Source organism: Mycena indigotica, assembly GCF_014461135.1.
Source record: "Mycena indigotica strain 171206Taipei chromosome Unknown Mind.scaff0006, whole genome shotgun sequence".
Taxonomy (NCBI): Eukaryota; Fungi; Basidiomycota; class Agaricomycetes; order Agaricales; family Mycenaceae; genus Mycena; species Mycena indigotica.
The window spans coordinates 2,433,258-2,455,123 of NW_023503005.1; the positions used below are offsets into that span (position 1 = coordinate 2,433,258).

At 50.7% G+C, this 21,866-nt stretch overlaps 12 protein-coding genes across 12 annotated transcripts; 7 read left to right on the forward strand and 5 right to left on the reverse strand.

Moving 5' to 3' along the window:
- Nucleotides 1-252: 252 nt before the first annotated feature.
- MIND_00719300 (Amino acid permease) lies at nucleotides 253-3,484 on the forward strand (the record flags this gene model as incomplete). Its single annotated transcript, XM_037363894.1, has 33 exons — nucleotides 253-376; nucleotides 427-468; nucleotides 519-542; nucleotides 593-616; nucleotides 664-683; nucleotides 725-764; nucleotides 816-860; nucleotides 912-990; nucleotides 1,040-1,112; nucleotides 1,164-1,184; nucleotides 1,229-1,312; nucleotides 1,363-1,453; nucleotides 1,501-1,574; nucleotides 1,631-1,647; nucleotides 1,699-1,717; nucleotides 1,768-1,835; nucleotides 1,888-1,907; nucleotides 1,956-1,961; nucleotides 2,011-2,086; nucleotides 2,140-2,160; nucleotides 2,205-2,229; nucleotides 2,284-2,299; nucleotides 2,347-2,406; nucleotides 2,454-2,547; nucleotides 2,594-2,713; nucleotides 2,769-2,814; nucleotides 2,863-2,931; nucleotides 2,982-3,023; nucleotides 3,075-3,123; nucleotides 3,170-3,234; nucleotides 3,289-3,329; nucleotides 3,376-3,427; nucleotides 3,479-3,484. 33 exons carry the CDS (start codon nucleotides 253-255, stop codon nucleotides 3,482-3,484), a joined length of 1,653 nt encoding a protein of 550 aa, XP_037219538.1.
- Nucleotides 3,485-3,545: 61 nt separating this feature from the next.
- On the reverse strand, nucleotides 3,546-3,965 carry MIND_00719400 (uncharacterized protein; the record flags this gene model as incomplete). The annotated part of the gene is made up of 1 exon (XM_037363895.1): nucleotides 3,546-3,965. The coding sequence occupies one exon, from the start codon at nucleotides 3,963-3,965 to the stop codon at nucleotides 3,546-3,548; it is 420 nt and encodes a 139-aa protein (XP_037219539.1).
- Nucleotides 3,966-4,051: 86 nt separating this feature from the next.
- On the forward strand, nucleotides 4,052-4,490 carry MIND_00719500 (uncharacterized protein; the record flags this gene model as incomplete). Its single annotated transcript, XM_037363896.1, has 3 exons — nucleotides 4,052-4,298; nucleotides 4,348-4,433; nucleotides 4,485-4,490. 3 exons carry the CDS (start codon nucleotides 4,052-4,054, stop codon nucleotides 4,488-4,490), a joined length of 339 nt encoding a protein of 112 aa, XP_037219540.1.
- A 159-nt stretch (nucleotides 4,491-4,649) lies between these two features.
- On the forward strand, nucleotides 4,650-6,285 carry MIND_00719600 (ACBP-domain-containing protein; the record flags this gene model as incomplete). Its single annotated transcript, XM_037363897.1, has 8 exons — nucleotides 4,650-4,741; nucleotides 4,795-4,821; nucleotides 4,873-4,886; nucleotides 4,938-5,001; nucleotides 5,046-5,118; nucleotides 5,164-5,257; nucleotides 5,305-5,680; nucleotides 5,739-6,285. The coding sequence occupies 8 exons, from the start codon at nucleotides 4,650-4,652 to the stop codon at nucleotides 6,283-6,285; spliced, it is 1,287 nt and encodes a 428-aa protein (XP_037219541.1).
- Nucleotides 6,286-6,341: 56 nt separating this feature from the next.
- MIND_00719700 (S-(hydroxymethyl)glutathione dehydrogenase) lies at nucleotides 6,342-7,962 on the reverse strand (the record flags this gene model as incomplete). The annotated part of the gene is made up of 9 exons (XM_037363898.1): nucleotides 6,342-6,380; nucleotides 6,431-6,726; nucleotides 6,755-6,965; nucleotides 7,013-7,053; nucleotides 7,100-7,247; nucleotides 7,293-7,477; nucleotides 7,527-7,596; nucleotides 7,644-7,685; nucleotides 7,732-7,962. 9 exons carry the CDS (start codon nucleotides 7,960-7,962, stop codon nucleotides 6,342-6,344), a joined length of 1,263 nt encoding a protein of 420 aa, XP_037219542.1.
- Nucleotides 7,963-8,825: 863 nt separating this feature from the next.
- Nucleotides 8,826-11,864, forward strand: MIND_00719800 (Proteasome endopeptidase complex; the record flags this gene model as incomplete). The annotated part of the gene is made up of 5 exons (XM_037363899.1): nucleotides 8,826-9,978; nucleotides 10,097-10,339; nucleotides 10,418-11,040; nucleotides 11,090-11,362; nucleotides 11,421-11,864. 5 exons carry the CDS (start codon nucleotides 8,826-8,828, stop codon nucleotides 11,862-11,864), a joined length of 2,736 nt encoding a protein of 911 aa, XP_037219543.1.
- An 873-nt stretch (nucleotides 11,865-12,737) lies between these two features.
- On the forward strand, nucleotides 12,738-13,811 carry MIND_00719900 (Proteasome endopeptidase complex; the record flags this gene model as incomplete). Its single annotated transcript, XM_037363900.1, has 6 exons — nucleotides 12,738-12,740; nucleotides 12,791-12,937; nucleotides 12,990-13,093; nucleotides 13,147-13,235; nucleotides 13,292-13,492; nucleotides 13,546-13,811. The coding sequence occupies 6 exons, from the start codon at nucleotides 12,738-12,740 to the stop codon at nucleotides 13,809-13,811; spliced, it is 810 nt and encodes a 269-aa protein (XP_037219544.1).
- A 68-nt stretch (nucleotides 13,812-13,879) lies between these two features.
- On the reverse strand, nucleotides 13,880-15,601 carry MIND_00720000 (Electron transfer protein 1; the record flags this gene model as incomplete). Its single annotated transcript, XM_037363901.1, has 5 exons — nucleotides 13,880-14,188; nucleotides 14,239-14,423; nucleotides 14,474-14,964; nucleotides 15,014-15,497; nucleotides 15,538-15,601. The coding sequence occupies 5 exons, from the start codon at nucleotides 15,599-15,601 to the stop codon at nucleotides 13,880-13,882; spliced, it is 1,533 nt and encodes a 510-aa protein (XP_037219545.1).
- A 38-nt stretch (nucleotides 15,602-15,639) lies between these two features.
- Nucleotides 15,640-16,090, forward strand: MIND_00720100 (uncharacterized protein; the record flags this gene model as incomplete). The annotated part of the gene is made up of 4 exons (XM_037363902.1): nucleotides 15,640-15,758; nucleotides 15,811-15,946; nucleotides 15,993-16,022; nucleotides 16,070-16,090. The coding sequence occupies 4 exons, from the start codon at nucleotides 15,640-15,642 to the stop codon at nucleotides 16,088-16,090; spliced, it is 306 nt and encodes a 101-aa protein (XP_037219546.1).
- Nucleotides 16,091-16,103: 13 nt separating this feature from the next.
- MIND_00720200 (Protein-lysine N-methyltransferase EFM6) lies at nucleotides 16,104-17,020 on the reverse strand (the record flags this gene model as incomplete). The annotated part of the gene is made up of 6 exons (XM_037363903.1): nucleotides 16,104-16,175; nucleotides 16,224-16,274; nucleotides 16,322-16,490; nucleotides 16,536-16,613; nucleotides 16,665-16,801; nucleotides 16,853-17,020. 6 exons carry the CDS (start codon nucleotides 17,018-17,020, stop codon nucleotides 16,104-16,106), a joined length of 675 nt encoding a protein of 224 aa, XP_037219547.1.
- A 1,329-nt stretch (nucleotides 17,021-18,349) lies between these two features.
- Nucleotides 18,350-19,789, forward strand: MIND_00720300 (p-loop containing nucleoside triphosphate hydrolase protein; the record flags this gene model as incomplete). The annotated part of the gene is made up of 5 exons (XM_037363904.1): nucleotides 18,350-18,410; nucleotides 18,461-18,480; nucleotides 18,534-18,613; nucleotides 18,663-18,979; nucleotides 19,083-19,789. 5 exons carry the CDS (start codon nucleotides 18,350-18,352, stop codon nucleotides 19,787-19,789), a joined length of 1,185 nt encoding a protein of 394 aa, XP_037219548.1.
- A 110-nt stretch (nucleotides 19,790-19,899) lies between these two features.
- On the reverse strand, nucleotides 19,900-21,851 carry MIND_00720400 (Tr-type G domain-containing protein; the record flags this gene model as incomplete). The annotated part of the gene is made up of 7 exons (XM_037363905.1): nucleotides 19,900-19,925; nucleotides 19,981-20,236; nucleotides 20,283-20,482; nucleotides 20,530-20,703; nucleotides 20,749-21,212; nucleotides 21,258-21,423; nucleotides 21,470-21,851. 7 exons carry the CDS (start codon nucleotides 21,849-21,851, stop codon nucleotides 19,900-19,902), a joined length of 1,668 nt encoding a protein of 555 aa, XP_037219549.1.
- Between the last annotated feature and the right edge of the window lie 15 nt (nucleotides 21,852-21,866).

The window sequence follows — 21,866 nt, forward strand, 5'->3', positions numbered from 1 at the left end:
AAACGCACTTCCCGTTTTGTGACGGGTGGGTGGGAGCTATATGATGACATGAATGTGGGTGCGCAAGAGTCACTGGCACGGACGACGATAAGGTCCCGTTATATATAGCTGCTTTATGGGGTATCGGCAGGATTCAGATGGCGATCTGGATGGAAGGAATGCTTCAAGCGACTAGCCGACATATTAGTCAGCGAGATTGTTGATAGTTGTCGATATCCACTTCTTCTCTCTGCTCCCTCACGTTCAGCGACAATGAGCGAGAAAGTTGACGGTAAAGAGTCGCCCAAGAGTCCTTCTCTGCAGGAATCTTTCCAGCACAACACCCCCGGGGACCTTTACCATGGCGAACACAAGCTGAAGCGCCAGCTAAAGAATCGTGGGTCCACTCAAGTTTGCACAAGCAATTCCTTTTTACCGTCCCTCGAGGCCATATTGCCATGATATCGATTGGCGGCGTAATCGGCACTGGTATTTCCTTTATTGTCAGCATCACCCAAGCCTTGGTTGACCATTTTTAGGGCTTTTCCTTGGCAGCGCCAATGGTTTGTTGCTTCAATCGCTTTCTCTGTGCAGGCAACTCACGATGCCTCAGCGTTGCGACACGGAGGTCCCGTTGGTATGTCTTGGGCCTCTAACCACGTCTATGAGTCTGAGGTTCTCTAGGCTTGGTACATTCTCCACGCGTTTGTTTCTTTCGGACTGTTTTAAAACTTTGCACTGGCAGTTACTTGGATATCTGGCTGTTGGCAGCATCACCTATTCTGGCACGTCGTCATTCAACTACGATCGTACCTGTTGACTTATGTCCTTCGCAGTCATGATCTCTCTCGGGGAAATGGTGGCCTACCTTCCCATCCCGGGTGCGTGATCGCGAGCATTTACTTCCGCTGTCGTGAATTGATTATCTTTAGGGGGTCATATCAAGCTTGCAGAGCGTTTCGTTGACCCGGCCTTGTCATTTACTATGGGATGGAATTACTGGTACAACTGGTCTGTATCCGGCCCATGATTTTGTTTTGTCGTCTGATCGTACTTTCAGGATTATTGTCTTGCCTGCAGAACTCAGCGCTGCCTCTGTTTTGATCGGCTACTGGTCAGATATCAATAGCGCGGTAGGTTTGAATTTTCTATGCGCTGATGGAGCTCAACGAGTCAATTACTAGGCCTGGATTACTATTATAATGGTATGGACGCTCTGGTGGTTCAAACCGCCACTCAACTCGCACAGGTCGTTGTGATTATCATTAACCTGTTTGGCGCCGCTGCATACGGCGAAGCCGAGTTCATATTCGCCTCTATTAAAGTCATCACTGTGTGTCTACCTAACCTTTTCACGAAACTTGCGCTCATCTTCCGTGTTAGATAACGGGCTTGATCATCCTCGGAATCGTGCTTGACCTCGGTGGAGGGCCGGACCACGATCGCTTGGGTTTCCGATTCTGGAAACATCCAGGTAGAGCATTATTGCCCCGCACTCCTCGTCTGACCCCCCTGAACCAGGACCCTTTGTCCAATATGATGGCATTGCTGGTGCTAAGGGTCGATTCCTCGGATGGTGGGCTGTAATGACGCAGGTCAGTCAGCTCACAAGTTTACTGCTGTTGTCATTAACAGTAACCTTGAACTTCAGGCCGCTTTCTCGTATATGTGAGTGGAACAATGATCTTGAACTCTCGATATGAACTCCTTGTTGTCCAGTGGTACCGAGATTGTCGCGGTGCGTTTATATGTTGCCAAATGCGGCCTATTTTCTCAACTTTGGTACAGATTGCTGCCGGTGAAGCCAAGAACCCCCGTCGCAATCTTCCCAAAGCCATCCGTCGGGTCTATATCCGGTAAGTAGCTTTCTCCATCATATGCATGACCTCCTCGCTTAAACAACAGCAGTATCCTCCTGTTCTACATTGGTAAAAAAAACGAAATATCTGACGTTGCTTAGGGCTCATTCCATTTAGGCGGAGGTGCGTTTGCTGCTCTAGCATTATATATTCATGATTCAAACCATCGTAGTCATCATCATTGGCCTTCTGGTACCCTCCAATGATCCGGGCCTCAACCTGTCGTCTGGAACTGCAGCCAGCTCTCCGTGAGCCCGTCTCTCACCGCCAGTCTAATAGTTAACTTGATACTGCTTCTTAGTTTCGTCATCGCTATCAAACGGTGAGCAGCTATTTGCAACTCAAAAATTATCTCAAACAGTGTAGTTCTGGTATCAAGGCGCTTCCATCGGTACGAGATTTGATGCTGGACGCGCCCACGTGACTCATATATGACATTCTTCAGATCATCAACGCTTGCTGTTTGCCCTCCATTTATCGCTCAATGGATTCACTCATCATCCTGCAGTGTTGACTTCGGCCTGGAGTGCTGGAAGCAGTGATCTTTACACCAGTTCTCGGGCTCTCTGTCCGTCTCAATAGCCTCCATCGACAGCATGACTGAGTTTTGTCTAGACGGTCTGGCTGCGTCTGGGAATGCCCCCAAGATTTTCTTGAAGACACTCCCTAATGGGCTTCCCATTGTCTCCATCATCTTCTGCTCCCTCTTGTAAGGCCAACCCACATTGCATTCTTGTCAACTCAAGAAATTCCAGCTCAACTCTGGCTTACATGGGTGTCACGAGTGGTTCTGGTAAAGTTTTTGGATGGTTCGCCAACATGACGTCTATCGCCGGATTGATGACATGGTTTGGGATCTCCCTAACCTACATTCGGTGTGTTTCTCCTTTCCCCAGGTAGTAGCAGCCTGAAGTCTCTAATGCCCCGCAGGTTCTACAAGGGAATGAAAGCGCAGGGAATGGACCGAAGCAACTTGGTATCGTCGTTCACACCTGTATTGGGACTTGTTTCATCCTGTCCACAGCCATATGCCAGTCGCTTGAATCCTTATGCGGCTTATTATGCCGCCGCATTCTGCTTGATCATTGCATTTGTTCGCCCAATTTCTTATCAGCAGTCTTTCTTCGACTCACGCTCGGATAGTTCTCGGGATGGGCCACTTTCCTCAAGGGCCATTGGAGCCAGGTACGCGACTTTTGGCAGGTTGCATAAAATTCTAAACTCACGTCCATTGAGGCTGACTTTTGGACGAATTATATTCCTCTAATCATATTCCCTGTCCTTTGTAAGACTGCTTGCATTCCTATTTTCATTACTGATATGACCACAAGACGGGAGCGCCAAATTATTCTACTGGAAGCGGGGCCAACCGCTCCCTTGGAAAGCTCCCCAGGAGGCACGTCCTCTTTGATCTTTCTCTTTATGTTAATAGTCACTCATCTCCGACTAGATGGACTTCGTATCAGACCTTGCTGAAATCGAGGCTGATTGGTGCGTGTTGAATGCTGATGTCCAGCAGGTGTTGAATCCTCCGCAGTTATGACGAACCCCCGCCGAAAAACGCTGTTGAACGCTTCTGGGCGTGGCTGGTACGGCAGATCACTCTACGCCTCCAATGCCCGTATTGAATTTGTTCACAGATGTAACGCGGGTACCATGAACGCAAACGGTGAAAGCGATGGTCGGGGGATTTTGTAGCCCTCAATATTAATGGTTTCTGTCAGTATTGACAACGTAAAACCCGTCCTTGGTTTGCTTCGCATGTTTCAATAATGCTCGTCCATCTTCTGCCGACTGAGGTTGTGGTTGTGGGTGTGTCGAGCTAATGGTTCCACGACGATATGGAGACACGCCGGTTGTATCGACAAGCTTGACGGCTTCCACCAAGCGAATGAGATCCTCCAGCTCCGATTTGAGTTTCGCATGCTCAGGAGAGTTTTCTTTAGGCGGAACCAAGGCAGATAGGTTATGGAGACGCGTTAGAGCGTGTGTAGAAAGTGTTGGTCGGGGATAGGAAGCCAGCAATTCGTTGACAGACCAGGTGGGACTGGTTGGAATGCCAGCTGTGTCGGTTGCGCGTGGAAGGGATGAATAGACCCGCCGTGCGAGACGTTGCAGGGAGGTCATCGTTATTGAGGCAAAGATTCAAGTACTCGTTTTTGGCATGAAGGCAGGAGGAGAAAGCCGCTGTCACTGACCTCCAACCTGCTTCCATGGCGAGCCTAACACAAACACTCCAAAGGCTACTGCCGTCGTCCCAGGCTCTCCCACCCATACTCAAGTCAAACCCTGCCAACCTATACGAAGTGCTCTCGCGGTCGCAGAATGTCGCAGGGAAGGAGGTGCATCAAGTCCGGTGGTCTGGAAAGCAGATCTCGGATTCATATTGGCGTGTAACACGAGCCCAGTTCAAGTGCAATGGGAAACATGGAAAAGCTTGGGGCCAACTGTACTGGAAAGGTGAGCTCCCGCGTTACCTCTCTCGCTTTCTTGACCAACACAAATCAAGGCAAACTGGTCACTGTCGGCCGAGACGAGCGGATTCGCGGCGCTCTCAAATACAAGTGGTGTGATGGACCGTCGGTTGCTTCTCAAGTCTGTCCTTAGCCCGTCCACCGCGTTCTGAGTGCTCAACCAGTTCTCTAGCCGTAGCATAACTGAGTTGTACCATATTTTACCATTTTCCTTTCTTTTTTTGTAAAAATTGCCGCGTGACAGTCGTGACCCGACTTGTCGCCAGATTTCACGTGTGCTTCCACCCGGCACTATCTCCCAGCCCTGGTGCACTGGGAGAGCCCAGTTCTGCACCAAATGGCCACTTCCAATGAGCTCATTGACGCTCAGTTCGACCGCGCTGTCGAAATTGTGCAGTCATTGCCCAAGAATGGTCCAATTCAAACTAGGTTTGTCTTTATTTTGCCTCGCATTCAACCGGTTCGCTGAGTTCTGTCCGTAGCTACGACGAAAAGCTTACTATGTACAGGTGAGAGAGAGCCTGCAGCTTTGTTTCCCTGTGACCTGACCTACTCAACAGCTTGTACAAGCAAGGTATAACTGGTGTGATCGTGTGCGAGGTCAAGAATTGAACCAAGACTCCAGCTACTGCCGGGAATGTTACCTCTCCACGACCTGGAATGTGGGATATGCTCGGGCGAGCAAAATGGTGCGTCGATTGCTACCAATTAGTGGCTTTCCTTGACTTGGTAGGGATGCTTGGGCCAAACACAAGGATCTCAACCCACACGAGGCGAAGTGGCTATATGTCGCTGCTCTCATGAAGGTAGACATCAGTCTCTTGCCTTGAAGCGCGAACCAACTCTTCTAGGTTCTCCGTAAATATTCAGACCGGACGGTCTCAGCAGACTTCATCCACGAACTTGAGTCTTATGGTGGCGACCCATCTAATTTGGTTATGAGTCGTGAGTAGTGGTTGTGGCATCAAGCCCGCGGTAATAACGCTCAGCAGGGACGCTCTCGGGCTCCAAATCTGACTCTTCAGGATCTACGGTTTCCGATGAAGATATTCCTCCGCCCCATTATACCCACGGCCAAATGCTCATAGAATTAGAGGCCTCCGGAGACGAAGATGATGACGATGACGAACCACTGCTGCATGCAGTCCCAGCTGTTAACGACCCGGGCGTCGTTCCGATTCATCGACCTCCCTCGTCTGTTTCATCAAACAGATACCGTACTCCAATGGCAGGCTCCTTGTTGGCCTCATCCCCACCACCCTCCACTCTTTCGCGAGTTCCCGAGACGCAGCCAATGCCAGGCTTCGAAACTCCTTCAGCTTTTGCTGAACCGATGGCGCCATCCTCTTATGTCCCCATCAGCAGCTCGTATGCGACGCATATGCCTCGCGCAAATATGACATCCCCTCCCAATGCCTACCGCGAGTCCGTTCCAACAGCGCCGTCGAATCGGACATATGGTGCCCCCCTCCCGCCCTGTTTCGCGGCCAACCATCGAGTATGCTATCGAGAATGTTCAGGCTCATCTTGCTGCTCTTTCTGAGCGCATGGAGTCATTAGAATCGCTTTCTGGACATCTTTCGCAGTCTCGCACCTCTATAAGCCCCAGAACAGGTGGCTCGCCGGCTTGGCGAGCTGGTCGCGGGTCACCTCACGGCTCCACCGCACCCCAATGGGACCTGGACGATTTGGGAATGTGGTCGCTTGTCGCACATCCCATTTCGAGGGGGATCGAATCTCTTAAAGAAGCTGCAACCTTCTTCAGCAGGGATGAGAATCGGTCCCCGACTATGATGATTGTCCGTCGCCTTTGCTTGGACATCAGTTTCGTACTCTGCGTTCTGGGGGTAATACGAGCGCTGTGGAGAAAGAGCGGCGTCAGGCGGCGAGAAGTGAAAGCCGCGCTAATCATTCTTTGGCGGGCTATTCTGGGGACCAAACCCAATCGTGTGATGGTAGATCGCGGAGTTTGAATGTATCTTTGCTAATATATACATGGTTAATCTTAAGCTTGCTTCGTGTTTCCTTTTCAAGCCATATCAACAACACAACGAATGCATTCTCCTTGCTAGTTTTTTTTGTTTGTCAGGAATAAAAGTTCACAGAGGGGTCACATACGTGCATATCATGGAACCCGTCGTTGATTTCCGCCAGTACGCGGTGGTGGGTGACATATTCATCGATTTTAACCTTTCCACCAAGATAGTCTTCAACGAGACCGGGAATTTCAGTTCTTCCCTTGACCCCACCAAATGCCGATCCTCGCCATGTACGGCCAGTTACGAGTTGGAAAGGCCGAGTGGAGATTTCTTGGCCAGCAGCAGCAACACCGATAACAGTCGACACGCCCCATCCTTTGTGGCATGCCTCGAGAGCGGCACGCATGACGTGAGTCTGAAAGGGAATGAGAAATACTAATGAGGGCGAGGAGGCGGAAAGCACTTGCATTGCCAGTACAATCAAAGGTGTAATCAAGACCACCGTCGGTGATCTCGACGAGGTAGTCCTGGATTTTGGTTCCCTCTTTGAGTTCAGACGGGTTTACGAATTCGGTGGCGCCAAATTTCTTAGCCCATGCTTCTTTCTTTGGGTTGGTGTCGATTGCGATGATGCGGCTGGCACCAACAAGAGCTGAAGTAGTGACAACACCCAGCTTTTATTGATTGAGCTGGTTGGAGAGAAAGAGAACAAGCCACGCACGCCGATAGCACCACATCCGAATACGGCAACAGACGAGTCCTCTGAGTATTCGTTAGCTTAGAAGTTGGGCGCAAATTCTTAGATTACTGATTCCCGGTTGTTTGACGACGGCGCCCCAGGCAGTGGTGATACCGCATCCCAAAAGGCATACTTTCTGGAGCGGCGCCTCTTTATCAACAGCGACAACAGAGACATCGGCAACCACAGTATACTGTGAGAAGGTTGACGTTCCCATCTAATCACGATTAGATAAGATGATCGAAGCTTATCCAGTGAGAACGAACGAAGTGGTGGATTGGTTGTCCGTTGATGCTGAAGCGACTTGTGTTGTCGGGCATGAGACCTTTCCCTTGTGTTGCTCGGACTGACAAATCATGGGCCAAATAACGCAGTTGTGATTTGTCAACTTGCCTTTGCCGCAGAGATTGGTTTTCCCGCTCTTGCAGAACTTGCATTCACGACATTCTAGAGCGAGCGTAAGTCCTTTGAATGACGCGAAGTTATAAGAGCATACCCGCCGTGTAGAGAGGAATTACATGGTCTCCAACCTTGACACTCGTAACACCCTCACCAACGGACTCGACCTGCCCCATCGATAAGATGAAAGTAGAACGGCAGGTGGGATGCCTACAATTCCGCCACCTTCGTGTCCCAGAATAACAGGGAAAAGACCCTGCAATAATCGTTTGGACAATCGAGGAGAAAAATAGTAAAATAACCTCGGGGTCTTTGCCGCTGCGAGTATACTCGTCGGTGTGGCAGATGCCTGGAGTTACGCATGAGTTGACATTGAAAGGAAGAGAGGAACAGTACGTTCCTGTGTGCAGAATGTGGATCCTGACTTCATGGGCTCGTGGGGGCGCAACATCGACCTCTTCGATCTTCAATGGTTCGCCTGCCCCCCAACAAACAGCGGCTTTGCAGCGAATGACTTTGCCCTCAGTAGACATTTGAGAGATGGTGGAGATGAGAGTAGTGGGTAAGAATGGCCTGCGAGAGAGGTCACCAGTTTAAGTTCAAGGGAATCCAAGGGAAGCCGTTCGGCTAAATCATCTACGCGCCTGGTCACACTTATCTCACTTGGCTCTCACCATGTCGTTCACCAACATGTATTACAAGCGCGTAAGGACAGCCACTGAAAATGAGAACTGGTGTGGCTCAACTCACAGACCGCAGGGACACCCAAGCCGTGCTTCATCTGCTATAAACCGACGACAACAGTTCTAGCGACGATCAATACTGTCGACTTTCTTTATACCTGCGAAACCCATCTCAAGGACCCAGGTTTTGCACAACTGAGCGCTACGCCAGCAGTTAGCGCAGAAGACGTGGGAAAGGCTGTTGCGGATTGGGAGGAGCGACAGAAGCTCAAGAAGGAAAAGGCCGATGAAAAGGATAAAGACAAGAAAGAGGATGACAAGAAGGACGATGGTGATAGCAAGAAGAAGAAAGAGGAGAATAAATCAGCATCGCCTCCCTCAAAGCCAGCAACTCCCACCCACGAGAAATACGTGTTGCATCGCGATATTTTTTCAAGTTGACTCATTCCTGCTTTCCCTTTTTTTTTTGAGCGCTTACATATTTTTAGTACGACTTTCTGAGCATCGCAAGAAACGACAGACTGCCGCGGCCAAGGATTTGGCTCCGAGATTTCCTGGCGCGCCTCGAGGAACTCTTTAGCTTTAGATTAGCGCGATTTGTATTATTATTAGTTGAACTGCACGCGTATGTCACGCCTGCGCGATTTTCTCTCTCGCCACCACAACATCCTCCTCCTCGAAGAGACCCTCGATTACCAGCGGCTCTACATGCGATGAACAAAAACCCTTTCGTGCCTCAGCCGCATTATCAACCGCCGTTACCACCTGGTCCTCCCCCTCCCCCACCCGGCCAAGCGGATTATACCGGTTATTGGGCTGCTGCTGCACAACAGCCAGCCTACAACCAGCAATGGACACCCCCCCAGCCACCACGGCCTCCAGCTGACCAAAGCTCGTTATATGCTAATTATGGCTACGGAAACAACTGGCGACAACAACAGCAGCAACAACAACAACAGCCAGCGCAACCCCCTCAAGCTCATTTTCACCCACCCCTTCCGGCCCAACCTCCTCCTCCTGGCTATAATCCATACCAACCAGCAGCTGGATACAGTCAGCCATATGTTCCACAGCCCCAACCCATTCCGTTCGTTCAACATCCGCCACAAGCACCATTTTTTGCTCCCCACCAAATGCCGCCTCAGCCAATGCAACAACAGCAGAGACCGCCCATCCATCACACTCCACCTCACCAGCTACCCCCAGCAAAACGGCAGCGCTTTGACGGTCCCAACCAAAGACCGCCACCGCCGCCACCGGCCCATCCACCACAATTTCAGCCGCCCTCTCAACCAGCTTTATTCCCTGGACCTCAACGTGGCGGTGCTCCCAATACTGGAGGTCGCGGAGGACAACCGAATCGAGGTCGAGGAGGCTCGTTTAATGCTAATCGTGGAGTCAGTGGCGGTGCCGCAATGTCTGGGAGAGGAAGAGGTGGTGGTAATATGGGAAATTTCGCTGCGGGAGGAATGCAAAATGGGCGTGGAGGCGGTCAGTTACGGGGCCATGGCTCACGCGGAAACTTTGGAAACAAGGACTTCCACAACAGGCGTGGTGGTGGGTCGTTCCAGAACTCAAATTCGTTCAGAGGGCGAAATCAAGGAAATTCCTCTCGGAACCGAAATGATGGCAATAATTTTGGGACCCGCGACGGGCCGTCTAATTCGAGCTACGGCTCTGGTAAGAAGGACGAAAACCGAAGGACGCTCACCGACTTTAAGCTGATTGGACTCGAGATTCCTGAGCTTACGTGGTCTTGGGGTGTCATACCTCTGCCCGTGAAAGCAGAGTCTGAAGAGGTTTCTCTGACTTCTGACGATGCAGAGCTCAAACCTGGCGATGTTGTGAAGCCTGTTTCTGAACCAGGTCCTCCGTCAAGGATGCGCATCTACTTCCACACTCCTGTGACTGCAGTTGATTCGCATCCAATTCCCGAACAACAGTTCTTTCTCTCTTGATTCTCTGCCCTCTGATTCTCGTAAAGGCAAGAGAAAAAAGATCGAGTCTGATGATGGGGATGACGAGGACCGTCGAGGCCCGCCACCGCCACCTGGTTTGAATGATGATCGTTCCAGTGTGGCTGCTAGCGTGGCTCCAAGCGTGGCGGAGACAGTCAGCGAAGGAGACTGGCTTATGGCTGCCATTTCTGCTGAAGGGGAAGACGAATCTCATGGGCCAGACGGCCATGATGATGGAACTGACGCTGGAGTTGAGGCAGACACCGATGGTGAGCCCCCACTCCCCAGCCACTTCTTTGTGTGCGCTTCTCTTGAGGAGCGGCACACTGATAATTTTTCCTTTAAAGGACATGTTGCTGAGACTATGTCTGTTCATGACGATGACACCGTTGACGAGCAGGAGCACGATGTTTCCGAAAGCGCACCGTCAACAGACTCTACCCTTGTTCCACTGGTCGAGGACATTGACGATTCTCTTTCTACCATGGTTTCCTCTTCTTTGGACGGATCACTGTTTCCATCCACCACGGATGAATCAGTTGCTCCAGTTTCTCATGACCAGGCTGCTTCAGCCGACGTTTCTTTGACCAAGCCTTTATCTGGTGCAGCAACACTTTTGAGTATCGATAATGCTGTTCCCCTTACTTCTCTTGTCCCGGAGCCAACTGTCATTATCGCTCATGACGCTCACGACAATGAACAGACACAGGATCTAGAAGCTACCCAAGTCGACGACCCTCCACCTTCTTCTGCTGCATCAACTACAAATGGCGACGTGCTACAGACAATCAAAATTGTAACCAAGGTTCCCGCGGCCAATCGATTGTCATTGTCCTACGAAGGTGGCAATCGTCGACTTATTTTGGATGCAGACATTGTTGAGGGAATGACGCTCTTTCGCCGTGAGGGCCGTGCAGAGGTTCGCATCAACCTCGTTTCGGAGGGTGATACTGGCATCAAGGGTGTTTACGTATGTTACTTTTTCCTGCTTTTGCTTCCCCTGCTCATAGTGAGAACAGATGGAGACTTTGTCAGACGTTACCAAGTCTTACCATCTCCTCGAAAACACCACCAACAATGGCGAATTCCCTCCATTTTCTCAAGCTACAACCCCACTGACAGTTACATTGATCATATATCTTGATACCGTTCGACCGTTGTCTGAACCGAAATGGGTCAAAACAGGCGACATACCTGAGTGGCTAAAGAGTCTGTTTGGACGCATGTTTTGGTTTGCTGGAGATGCTTCTGAAAGCTGGGAGAAGAAAATTGTTGTTTCCGACCCTGATCCGGTGAGATTTTTTTCACCTATCTACTTGAACCTTTTTGGCTAACGATTGCCTGCTGTAGCCTCCAACTCTAACGACTGTTCTAGAGGGATGGTCGTCTTCTTCTGGCGCTGGCAATCTCAGTGAACGCCAACGCTTCCTGAAGACCCATCTGAACGAAATGGACAATGTGCTTGAAATTCTTCTTCGACTCGTTCGCGGTAACCAGCCTACACCATTGGCCTCGCAAACCGGCAGTCCTTTGACTGGTCCTCTTCTTTCTTCGATTGCCCCGGGCTCAATCCATGGCGCTCAACAAACTCCCGTTTCCCTGGCTGTTTTGGCAATGTTCCGTATGACTCTAGATTATGCTACCCAAGCTGGAGGAGACAAGGCAAAGACAGATGCTGAAGAACGATTGGGGGAGATCATTCGGTGTCTGCCTCCAAGCCAGATCCACAAAAGTTTGGATGCCATCTTCAAGGAGTGGAAGAACTCGTCCCAAACAGACAAGAAAAGTAGATAAATACTGTATCCCGTACTCCCTAGTCAAGCTTGATTACGAGTACTTTAGTAATCGTCCATCACACCCCTCCCAGCGCAAATTTCAGCTCTCTTGTCACGCTCTAAAATTGTAATGCCGTAGCTAAAATGTAACAAATTTGAAACCCCTCGTCTTCAAATTCCATTAGATCATATTTGTAGTCTTTCAATACACTCAACCCTAACCCTAGTAGACATCTGCAAACATTCATAACGACCATTCCTCCACAAAATGTTCAAGCCTGAGGATACAACCTCAAATATCGAATCTGAATCATGATTTGGTCGCGGTGACCGTACTTAGTGGAGCCAAAGATTGAGTTCGGACGTGTTTGGGTTGTGGTCGCCGGTCGAGAGCCTTTTTTCACCTTCAAGTTAGGCTTCAGTTGTTTGCGGCCGACTACGAAAGCGCGGCTTGGATAGAAGTAAGGTATAGCAACTATGGCACTAAGTACATCAATCTATCGCGAGGAATTGTACTTACTATCGACTTTCCAAGGCTGTTCAAGCTCCCAGCGCCAGCCAACCTTTGAAATAGGAATGCTTGTTCTTGTCTGCTAAACGGTAAAGCGGCATTGGTGGGTGTCCAACTCACACTTGTTTGGAAGTGGTTGGACTGTCCAAGTCTGACGCATCGTCAGACATTTCAAGTTGCTTTTGTTTTGTTGTGCCGAGCTAGGGTTGGGTGTGTGGGTTGGGCTCGTACGCACCCTTTACTCATAGTATTGTGCAATTGAGTACTCGTATCCGCCGCGCACCGCGTCGGCCTTTCTCCCAAGTTATTTTGGTCTCCATAATAACCGTGACCGCGTTACAATGTCACGCTCACGGTCGACGCGCGTCGAATTGAACTCTCATGGTCAAGATTATCCATTACGACGCTGGCCTCTCTTTGACCCATATCTGCAGTTCAGGAACACCTACGACTCTGACAATACCGTTTTCTCCCCGCAAGGGCGATTACATCAAGTTGAATATGCTCTTGAAGCAGTGAAGCAAGGCTCCGCCGCTGTAGGTCTTCGCTCGAAGACACACGCTATCCTTCTTGCTCTGAAGGTATTTGTCAATGTCTAGGCTGCTTGGGACGCGTGCTTATACTGCTTTGTAGCGCTCAACGGGAGAGCTCGCGTCGTACCAACAGAAGATGTTTCGTATAGATGACCATGTTGGGATCGCTATCGCTGGTCTGACCTCTGATGCTCGTGTCTTAAGGTGCGATGCTTACAGCTGCATTTCTTTGTCTTGCTCACATTCTGCTATCCCAGCAACTTTATGCGACAGCAGGCCATGTCCTCCCGCATGATCTTCAACCGCCCCGTACCCGTTAACCGACTCGTGTCTGCCATCGCCGACAGTGCGTTACTCCACTATCTCGACTGCACTGCCTATTGATGCCCGTGGTTTTCGCAGAGGCCCAGGTAAACACGCAGGAATATGGTCGACGGCCTTATGGTGTAGGCTTCCTCGTCATCGGGCAGGATCAGTCTGGGCCCCACCTCTACGAATTCTCCCCTGCAGGAAACTCGTATGAATACTACGCGATGTCGATCGGTGCGCGGAGCCAGAGCGCCAAAACATACCTGGAAAAGCACTACAAGACCTTTGATGATTGTGAGTGCAAGCCCCAAAACTGGAGTCGGGTTAGTTATCTAATCTGCCCACAGGCTCTCTGGAGGATCTCGTCAGACACGGGCTGCATGCGTTGCGCGAGACACTCCAGCAAGACAAGGAGCTCAATATCAACAACACGTCCATCGGAATCCTCGGTCCCGCTGCTCCGCATGAAAAGGGCGTCTCTGGCGCTGGGTCGTTCCGCATTCTTGACGGGGAAAAAGTGGAGGTTTTCCTCCAGAGCATGGTACCCAAAGAACCCACTGAGGCCCCAGCGGCTCCAGCAGCTACTGACGACGATGTACAAATGGAAGGGTAGTTTTGGCAATGATTATAAATTTTGAATTACAAGGGTGAGTAGTGGTTTGCGGCAATGTCAACACAAGACTATGCGACTGGTGGTACTTTTGACGTCTTCCAAGTCCTCCAGGCACGTGCAGCTGCACCTGGCCTTCTCAGGGCTATAAGTAGTTGAAGCATCGCGCTTAACAACAATATACTCCCGCCTTGGTGGGCAGCGGCGAGGGGGACGGGCACCATATAGAGCAACGTGGTGATGCCCAAGAGTACTTGGACATTGGCCATCGCGAACGCTGCTCGTGCTGAAGTCAGAGCCAACGGTGGAATCACAGAACGCCAAGCTGGTCGCATAGTTTGAGCAAACAAGAACGCCATTCCAGCATAGGTCGATGTTGCCTTTCCGAAAAGAGTCAGAACGGACTGACACGATGTTTTCAGGGACATACCAGCATGCGGTGGTCGAACTGGACCAAACTCGGGTTGTCAAAGAAGTTGCGCCAGAGATCGCTCTTGTCTGGATTTTGCGCATATGTCGGGGACAAAAGCTCGTCGGCTGGCGGCGCCAATCCGCCCGCCATCAGAGGCCATTCGTTGTAGATCAATCCGGCGTCTAGACCGGCCACAAAGACACCTGGAAGAAGATAGATGAGGTGTCGCTCAATATTCCACTCGTTTGCTCACCAGAAAGCGCGGTCAACAATACGAGGCCCGTCAAAACCCACGAGAGGGACTTGAAGCGCTTAACGAGCGGGTTATTGAGAGCTTGGTCGAATGAGGCGAGGGGTAGACCCCCAGCTGAGCCGGTCCGGACAAAGCGCCAGTCCTTGATAATGGCCATTCCGGTGCTGAACATGCCAAGGTACAATGCGAATGCCATCGAAAGATGGGCTGCCAAACGGTAATGAGACACGCGGGGAACTGCGCCTGGAGTTTCCAGCAACGAATCCTCCAGTCCCGATCTGACCATGTACCACCCGAGGGCACCTTGTGCGCCGATTAATAGACCCAGACCACTCAATTTGAGTGCTAGCGGTTTAGAAATCTTCTTGGTTGCGGTGAAATATGCCAACGGGACAACGAATGTAAGCCCAATAAGACGCCCGAGTATTCTGTGGCCCCATTCCATGTAGAATATGCGTTTGAACTCGTCAACGGTCATGGAGTGATTCAGCCTTGGACATGAGACGGGAGAATAAACGGAAAGAGAGCGTGTCTGCGTACATTTTGAACTCCGGTGTGGCCTTGTACTTTTCGAATTCCTTGTCCCATGCCTCTTTCGACAGAGGCGGTACTACTCCCGTTATTGGCCGCCATTCAGTGATACTCAGCCCCGATTCGGTTAATCGGGTTATTCCGCCTACGACCACGACCACCAGCACAAGGACTGCGGAGGACATGAGCCAGATACCGACAGCGGGTGTCGGGGGAGGGAGTGGGGCACTGCTGGCATCCTCTTCAGTAGGCGGTGGAGGGAGTGTGTTTTGAGGCGGACTTTTTGAGGTCGGAGTTTTGGTTGCTGCGTCATTAAACGCGTCTTTCGCGAGTGCAGACGCGCCCTTGGTGACTAATGGTGGAGCATTCTTTTGCACGGACGCAGGAGTTGATTTTACTCTCTTCGGCGCTGTTGTTTGGGGGATGTCTGCAGCTTTCACCGAGGCGAAACGGGGTCGGAGGAGGTTGATTTTAGGAGTTGAAGCATGGAGACCTAGTCTCAGCTGAGAGCATAGAGTTGACGAGCGACAGACATTTCGAAGAGAATGGGGAAGGGAGGGAGAAAGAAACATACGTCAGGCCCAAGCCGAGGTCCATTGAGATCGGCGTGACCAATAATTTCTCTGCAATTTGCCATGATGTTGAATGCACTCAGGGCCTCGACGCGTCGCGGGCTGTCAGCACATCTTCGCCTATTGACCACCGCTACACCCGCAGAAAAAGAACAGCTCATCTACCAGAAACTCACAGAAAGGCAAGTGCAGGCAGTTTTCAATTCTATTTTCCTGACAAACACGCGTCATAAGGTTCTCTCCCTCGCGCCTTGCTATTGAAGACATATCGGGCGGTTGCGGGACTTTCTATGCCATATCCATTGCTAGTGAAGCATTCAAGGGCATCCCCATAGTAAAACAGCACCAACTCGTAACGAAAACGCTCAAGGTGGGCTGGTAATGCACTAATAACGAGGTCGCTCATTAAAAATCAGACGGAAATTGAGGAAATCCACGGTTTACAAGTGCGTCTGCTTTCCCTTGAACAACCCAAAAAATCATGTCAACCTAGATAAAAACCAGTACCGAATGAGACTCGTCCCGCTTTACAGCTTGTGCAATCGCAAAAGGGAGATGGCGTCTCGGGAGTAGGCCTCGCGGTCTGGGTCGTCGTCGACCTATATGTGTGCTGGTTATCATTCGGGCAAACTCGGAACGGCCCACACCTCTGTCCATCTAAATCGCTTCTTCAGCAACGTGAAGAAACGCTTGTCAGCCTGTATTTGGCAGTGAATCTTGTGGTAGAGAAGACGAAATGTGTGACCTTTCTCCGTTTCTTATAGCAGAATAATATCTCTTGCGGATTACTGGCGTCATTGTCCACAAGATCACAGAGTGTGTCAACTAGCAGTGGAAAAGCTGGCTCGAAGTAGACGCAATCGGCGGCCAAAATAACGTCCGCACGGGGTATTTTGGCTGGTATTGGTTCGCCCCTTGTCGGAATTCAAGCTCTGCAAACTCTTCGGCTGGGAACCGACCAGTTGAGTTCTGCGACGAGACATGACGACGACATTTGGTTCAGTTCTACGTTGTCTTGCATGACGGACAATAATGGTCTATGGCATCGCAAGGAGTTATGGGTGTTGAAAACAGAGTGAAGAGCCTACGCTTGGTCAGTCACGAACGCGGTTGCCCCCAGCTTTGCTGCCAGTAATCCACAGAGTCCAGTTCCACTTCCGAGGTCGATGACGGTCTTGCCATTGAGTGAATTCGTCCCGCGCCGCACCAAATAACGGCAAAGTACCTGTGTTTGTCAACACGAAGGTGACTACAACCGATGTCTATAATCTTTTACCTCTGCTGCTGGCCAGGCGATGCCGCCACACCCCCATTTCGGGTCAAGCTTGAGATCGATGTCGACCGACGCGAAAGAAAGATTGAGCACGCTGCCTTGCACGACCGGCGGCGGCTGAACGGGGACAATGGATTCATAATCGTGCTGCTCGAAAAAGTGTTCGTCCATCGTCTTGAGCAAGGCAATATCGCGTCACGTCACAGTCACATGGTCGTTCAAACCACATCATGCGGCTTTCTACCCTCCGGAATGTCCAGCCAGGATCTCTGACGCATACGCTCATCTTGGCACTGGAGGACTGTGGCATTCGCACCGAAATGGACCTCTTGTTTTCCACGACCACCGTTGAAATATTTCGTCAAATCCCGTCTGGCACAGCAAGCTTGGCTGAGATCGAGGAATTCAAGGCCTTGGTCGTTGAGAATGCTGCAGCCCCTGGCCAAACAGCGCAAGATATCTTAGACGCAGACAAACTTACAGAGAGTGTCGTCGAAATGCTCAGCGGTTCTCCCCGATTGGACAAATTCTTGAGTGGCTTGACCGGTCCTCGACGATTACTTGAAGTTTCTGGTGACAAAGGCGGAGGAAAGACTGTTCGTGGAAAGCTGACTACCGACGCCCCTCAGCCAACAATTTGCCTTAGTCGCTGGTGCTACAACTAATGTTGCGCCATCTCGTCTCTCAGCCGCATTCCAGTGTGCTCTGGATCGACACGACAAGCGACTTCCCGCTACCATGGGCCTCTGAGATGCTTGAAAGTATGGCTTCAGAGAACGTGGTATCAGTCAGACATTGTGTTTTGGCTATGCTGATTACTCGCAGGATGCTCTGGATAGACTGCAACTCGCACAAGCCTTCGATGTCGAAACTGTTTTTCGAGTGCTAGAAACTGTTCAATCTTCTAATAATGTGTGTTTTGGTCGATTTCGTGGTTTTTAAACTCATGCACATATAGGTTCCAACCAACATGAACATCCGAGCGATTGTTGTGGACGATCTCACTTCACTAATCTCGCCCCTATTGAGCCCCCTTTTCTCCGCAGGGCCATGCGATAATGAGTGGGTTTATGCGGCAATTGCGGGCGATGGCGCAAAACTTGTGCTTGACTATTTTCGTTCGTGTTCATGTCACTTCGGTGGGCAGTGGTCTAAAAGCCAATCTAGGTCATAAACAACTCGGTGGCTATTGACCCGGGCCAGCCGAACGTAAGAAAGCCGGCCTTAGGGCCTTCTTTCACTTTCATGACTGATGCGACGCTGTGGTGCAGTCCATTGAGTCCAGCAATGTTTGGTCTTCGCCTGTATCGGACGAAAATTACCGTGCGTGAGGCGATGGATATGGTTAGATCCTTGCACTCATAAACCCCATAGCCTCACAAGCCGCCTTGCAACTTCAGGATCAGAGAAGCAGTAATCGAGGATTGTGATGTGATGGAGGGAGACTGTGTGACAAATAAATAGAGCCAATCTTAGTCAGACCTCTTGACGCAATTTCTTATGGCCGACCTCCATGAAGTTGTTTTCCACTGGCCCAGTACCGAGGCAGAGCGTGTAGTCGGTGCGAAACCCCGAGGCTTCCCATCTCCTAGCTAACTCCCCCCATTCCAGTTACCGGCACATTTGACCAAGTAACTCAGCCTCCGAGAATCCCCCTCCGCTTCCGCTAACAAACTCACCACAGTGGTCTTCCTCGGTCAATCTCGAAAAAGACGCGACAGGGTTCTCTGGCACGGTCAAGGTTGACTGGGGCTCGAAGGTCCTGTGCGTATTGCTTCTGCTTCCACATTCTGAAGCTAAAAAAAATTGGCAGGTACAAATACATCGTCTTCAAGAGTGCGGGGAGTCGGGAATGGGCCTGCTCCCCTTTGGTGGCCACCGAAAAAGACGTTGCTGGCAATCTCAACAACGTCTACCAAGCCCCACCAAAGCCAGAGTCATCCCAAACGAAAGACACGACCTCGGAAACGACTACGAATGGATCATCTCTGGGCCAGGTGGTCTCCGATTTGGCTGAAACGGTAGTCGCTCGCGATGGCACGACTTCGGTTCTGGATTATGTCGCCTCTGGCCTTGGAGCTGCCGTGCAGTCCGCCATCGGGGTCGACCCCATCAACGGGTCCAAGGCAAGTCCGGCTTAGTTTTATTTTGGTTTGTATTGTGGATTTGTGCTCATTGAAGCCATAGGAGCCATACGAAACACCGGTGCCGACCAAGACTGAATTTACGATAGAAGAAACTGTTACGACTCCAAGCGAGACGTCTGTCGCACAACCGTCACCCGCGACAGTCGCTCCAAAGGTGCCCATCGCCATCGTCCCGGTTTATGCCGAGGAAATTAAGGCGGTCCCAAATGGCACCAGCCAGCCAGTTGTGGAAAACGAGGCGCTTTCGACGCATTCACCGCTTCCTGCGACCATTCCTTCTCCGCCGGTTCCCACTCCAGCGCCGGCTAAAGAACCGATATCAGCCACGGTGGAAGTTACGCAACCAACGCAAGTCGTGGCCGCTGAAAGCACAACCTCCGAACCAACAACAACAACGGAGGTCGATGCCACGCCTACGCCTGCAGTTGTTGAAGAACCAATACCTGCTCCACCGATAGCAGTCGAGCCATCAAAAGAGACTCCATTAGAGATAACTGCGCCAGAGGCCAAAGTCGAAACGCCTGTTGTTGCTACACCTCCACCGGCTGCTGAGTCACCAAAGCCCGTTGAGAACTCGAGCAGACCCGCGACGCCATCCAGCAGACCAACAACACCGTCCAAGAGAGGGAAGCATGCTTTCCCCTCTGAAGATTCCTCCTCCTCGGCACCGAACACACCAGTCTCCAGGTTTAGCACTGCAACTTCGACAAGGAAAAAGCGGCATAGCTTGTTCGGAAAACTGAAGCATCTCTTCGACAAGGACAAGGAAGAAAAAGAAAAGGAAAAGAAATGATTGGCGCTAGCGCTACACATGACTGGTATTAGACGATTTCTTCCTGGCCTTTCTTTCGTACATATCGTGTTTTCTGGATCTACATGCATCTATTCTTTCTGGGAGCCTCTTCAACTCACTATACTCATTACAACGCCTGTAGTTACTTTTTAGTTAGACCTTGGAATGGAAGAGCGTGGACACAAGTATACCTGCAGCGATTGTTTCTCCTTCTCTCCTGATCAAAATTCGTCCCATTGCCTTGTTGATAGCATAGGGCTCTACCGCGATTGGCCGGGCCGGCGTACCGACATTGAGTGGACGCAATGTGATCTGCACTTCCGCTGAAGATGCTTTCGAGAGAACTCTAGGATTCGTCTTGACCACTTTTCCCGTCGTCCTATCCAGTGTTGAGACGAGCTTGGAGATGGTGGCAGGTACATCGCGTGAATGATGGAAGAGTTCCACCTGGCTTAAAGTTAGGGACAACATGTGGATTAATTGGCTTCTATACCACAGCGCCGGCAATAATCGGGACCTGGATATCGAAGATGATGATGCGTGCAGTGAAAGAGGAAGAGAGCGGAACGGGGTCGGAGGGAGGGCAAAGGATGCTCCCAATCGTCAGCTGAATGGGATCGACTGATACCAACGATAGAGTCAGATTCGATCCAGCTGCAGCCCAAGAGACATTTTCCTCTTCAATTTCAATGGCTAAGAAGAAATGTTCATATACTTTACGGTAAAGTGGAACAACTCACTCTTGATTACCCCAGTTTCGTCACCCGGTAGTATGCGGACTCGTTCACCGACTTGGACAACTCCACTAAGAAGTCGACCAGAGACTGAAGTCCCGGAACCTTGCCCTTTGAAGATGTTTGCAATTGGTATCCTCATCGGTGAAGTTATGTCACGGGTAGGTGCCTCCAGCTCGTCTGGAAACAGTGAGTAGTTACAAGAGAAGCTTTGAGCAGATTCACCAAGAAGATCCACCAATGTCGGTCCCTCGTACCATAATGCAAGTTGTTTTGCATCCTCTCCTTCACGATTAACTAGATTGACTCCTCGCATCGCACCAACTGGCACGAATTTCGTTTTGGAGTGATGGAATCCGGATTGGGCGAGGAAAGGGCGAAGCAGCGCGCAAATCTCCTCATACCGGTCTTTCTCCCACTGCACCTGGTCTAGTTTGTTGATGGCCACAACAACCTGTGCGACACCCAAACTCCTTGCAAGGATCAAGTGTTCTCGTGTTTGGCCACCACGCTCGAAGCCAGATTCAAATTCTCCAGTTGAGGCATCGACAACGAGGACCGCGCAGTCAGCCTGAGCGGCACCGGAAATCATATTCGGAATGAATTCTTTGTGACCTGGCGCGTCAAGGACAGTGATTTGTCGGTGTGGAGTTGCAAAAGATTGCTGGGCAATATCCATCGTAATACCCCTGTGGGTGATGGGAAGCTGCGCAGACCATAAACGGCCAGCTCACCTCTCGCGTTCCTCTGTCGTGCCATCAAGACCCCAAGCCCAACTAAAGCTACTCTTTCCTATTTTGTTGCTGTTTCGTTCGTTGGCTATCTTGGTGCGTTCATCCATCTTTCCCGTCTCATACAGCAGTCGACCCATCAAGGTAGATTTGCCAGCATCCACGTGACCTGCACAATCAAGTATTATGGAAAAGAAATAGGTTGAGCAAGTTACCGATCACAACGATGCTGAGGGCCTTCTTGCCCTTTTCTTGGATTTCTAATGACGTTCGAACTTCTTGGAGTAGTTTATCGCGCGCAAAGGACGCTTTGGGAATCTCTTCATCTCCCAGCGGTTCGTCGTTGACCAAGTTAAGAGCCGACAAGTCAAGTTCCCTTTGGTCGACATTTCGGCCGGGCGTAGCCGATTTCGCTGGAGTTGTTGTTGGTTTAGGGCTCGTAGTGCTCGTTTTCTTGGGTCCTTTGGCAAGGCTCCCCATCGGGGAGGCCGCGCGCGACGAATTGGTCGATTTGGTATCATTGAGCTGCTTTTGGGCCAACAGTTTTTGCGCTTTCTCTCGTTCTCGAGCGGCTGAACAGAAAATAATCAATAACATTCCATACAAAAGCGA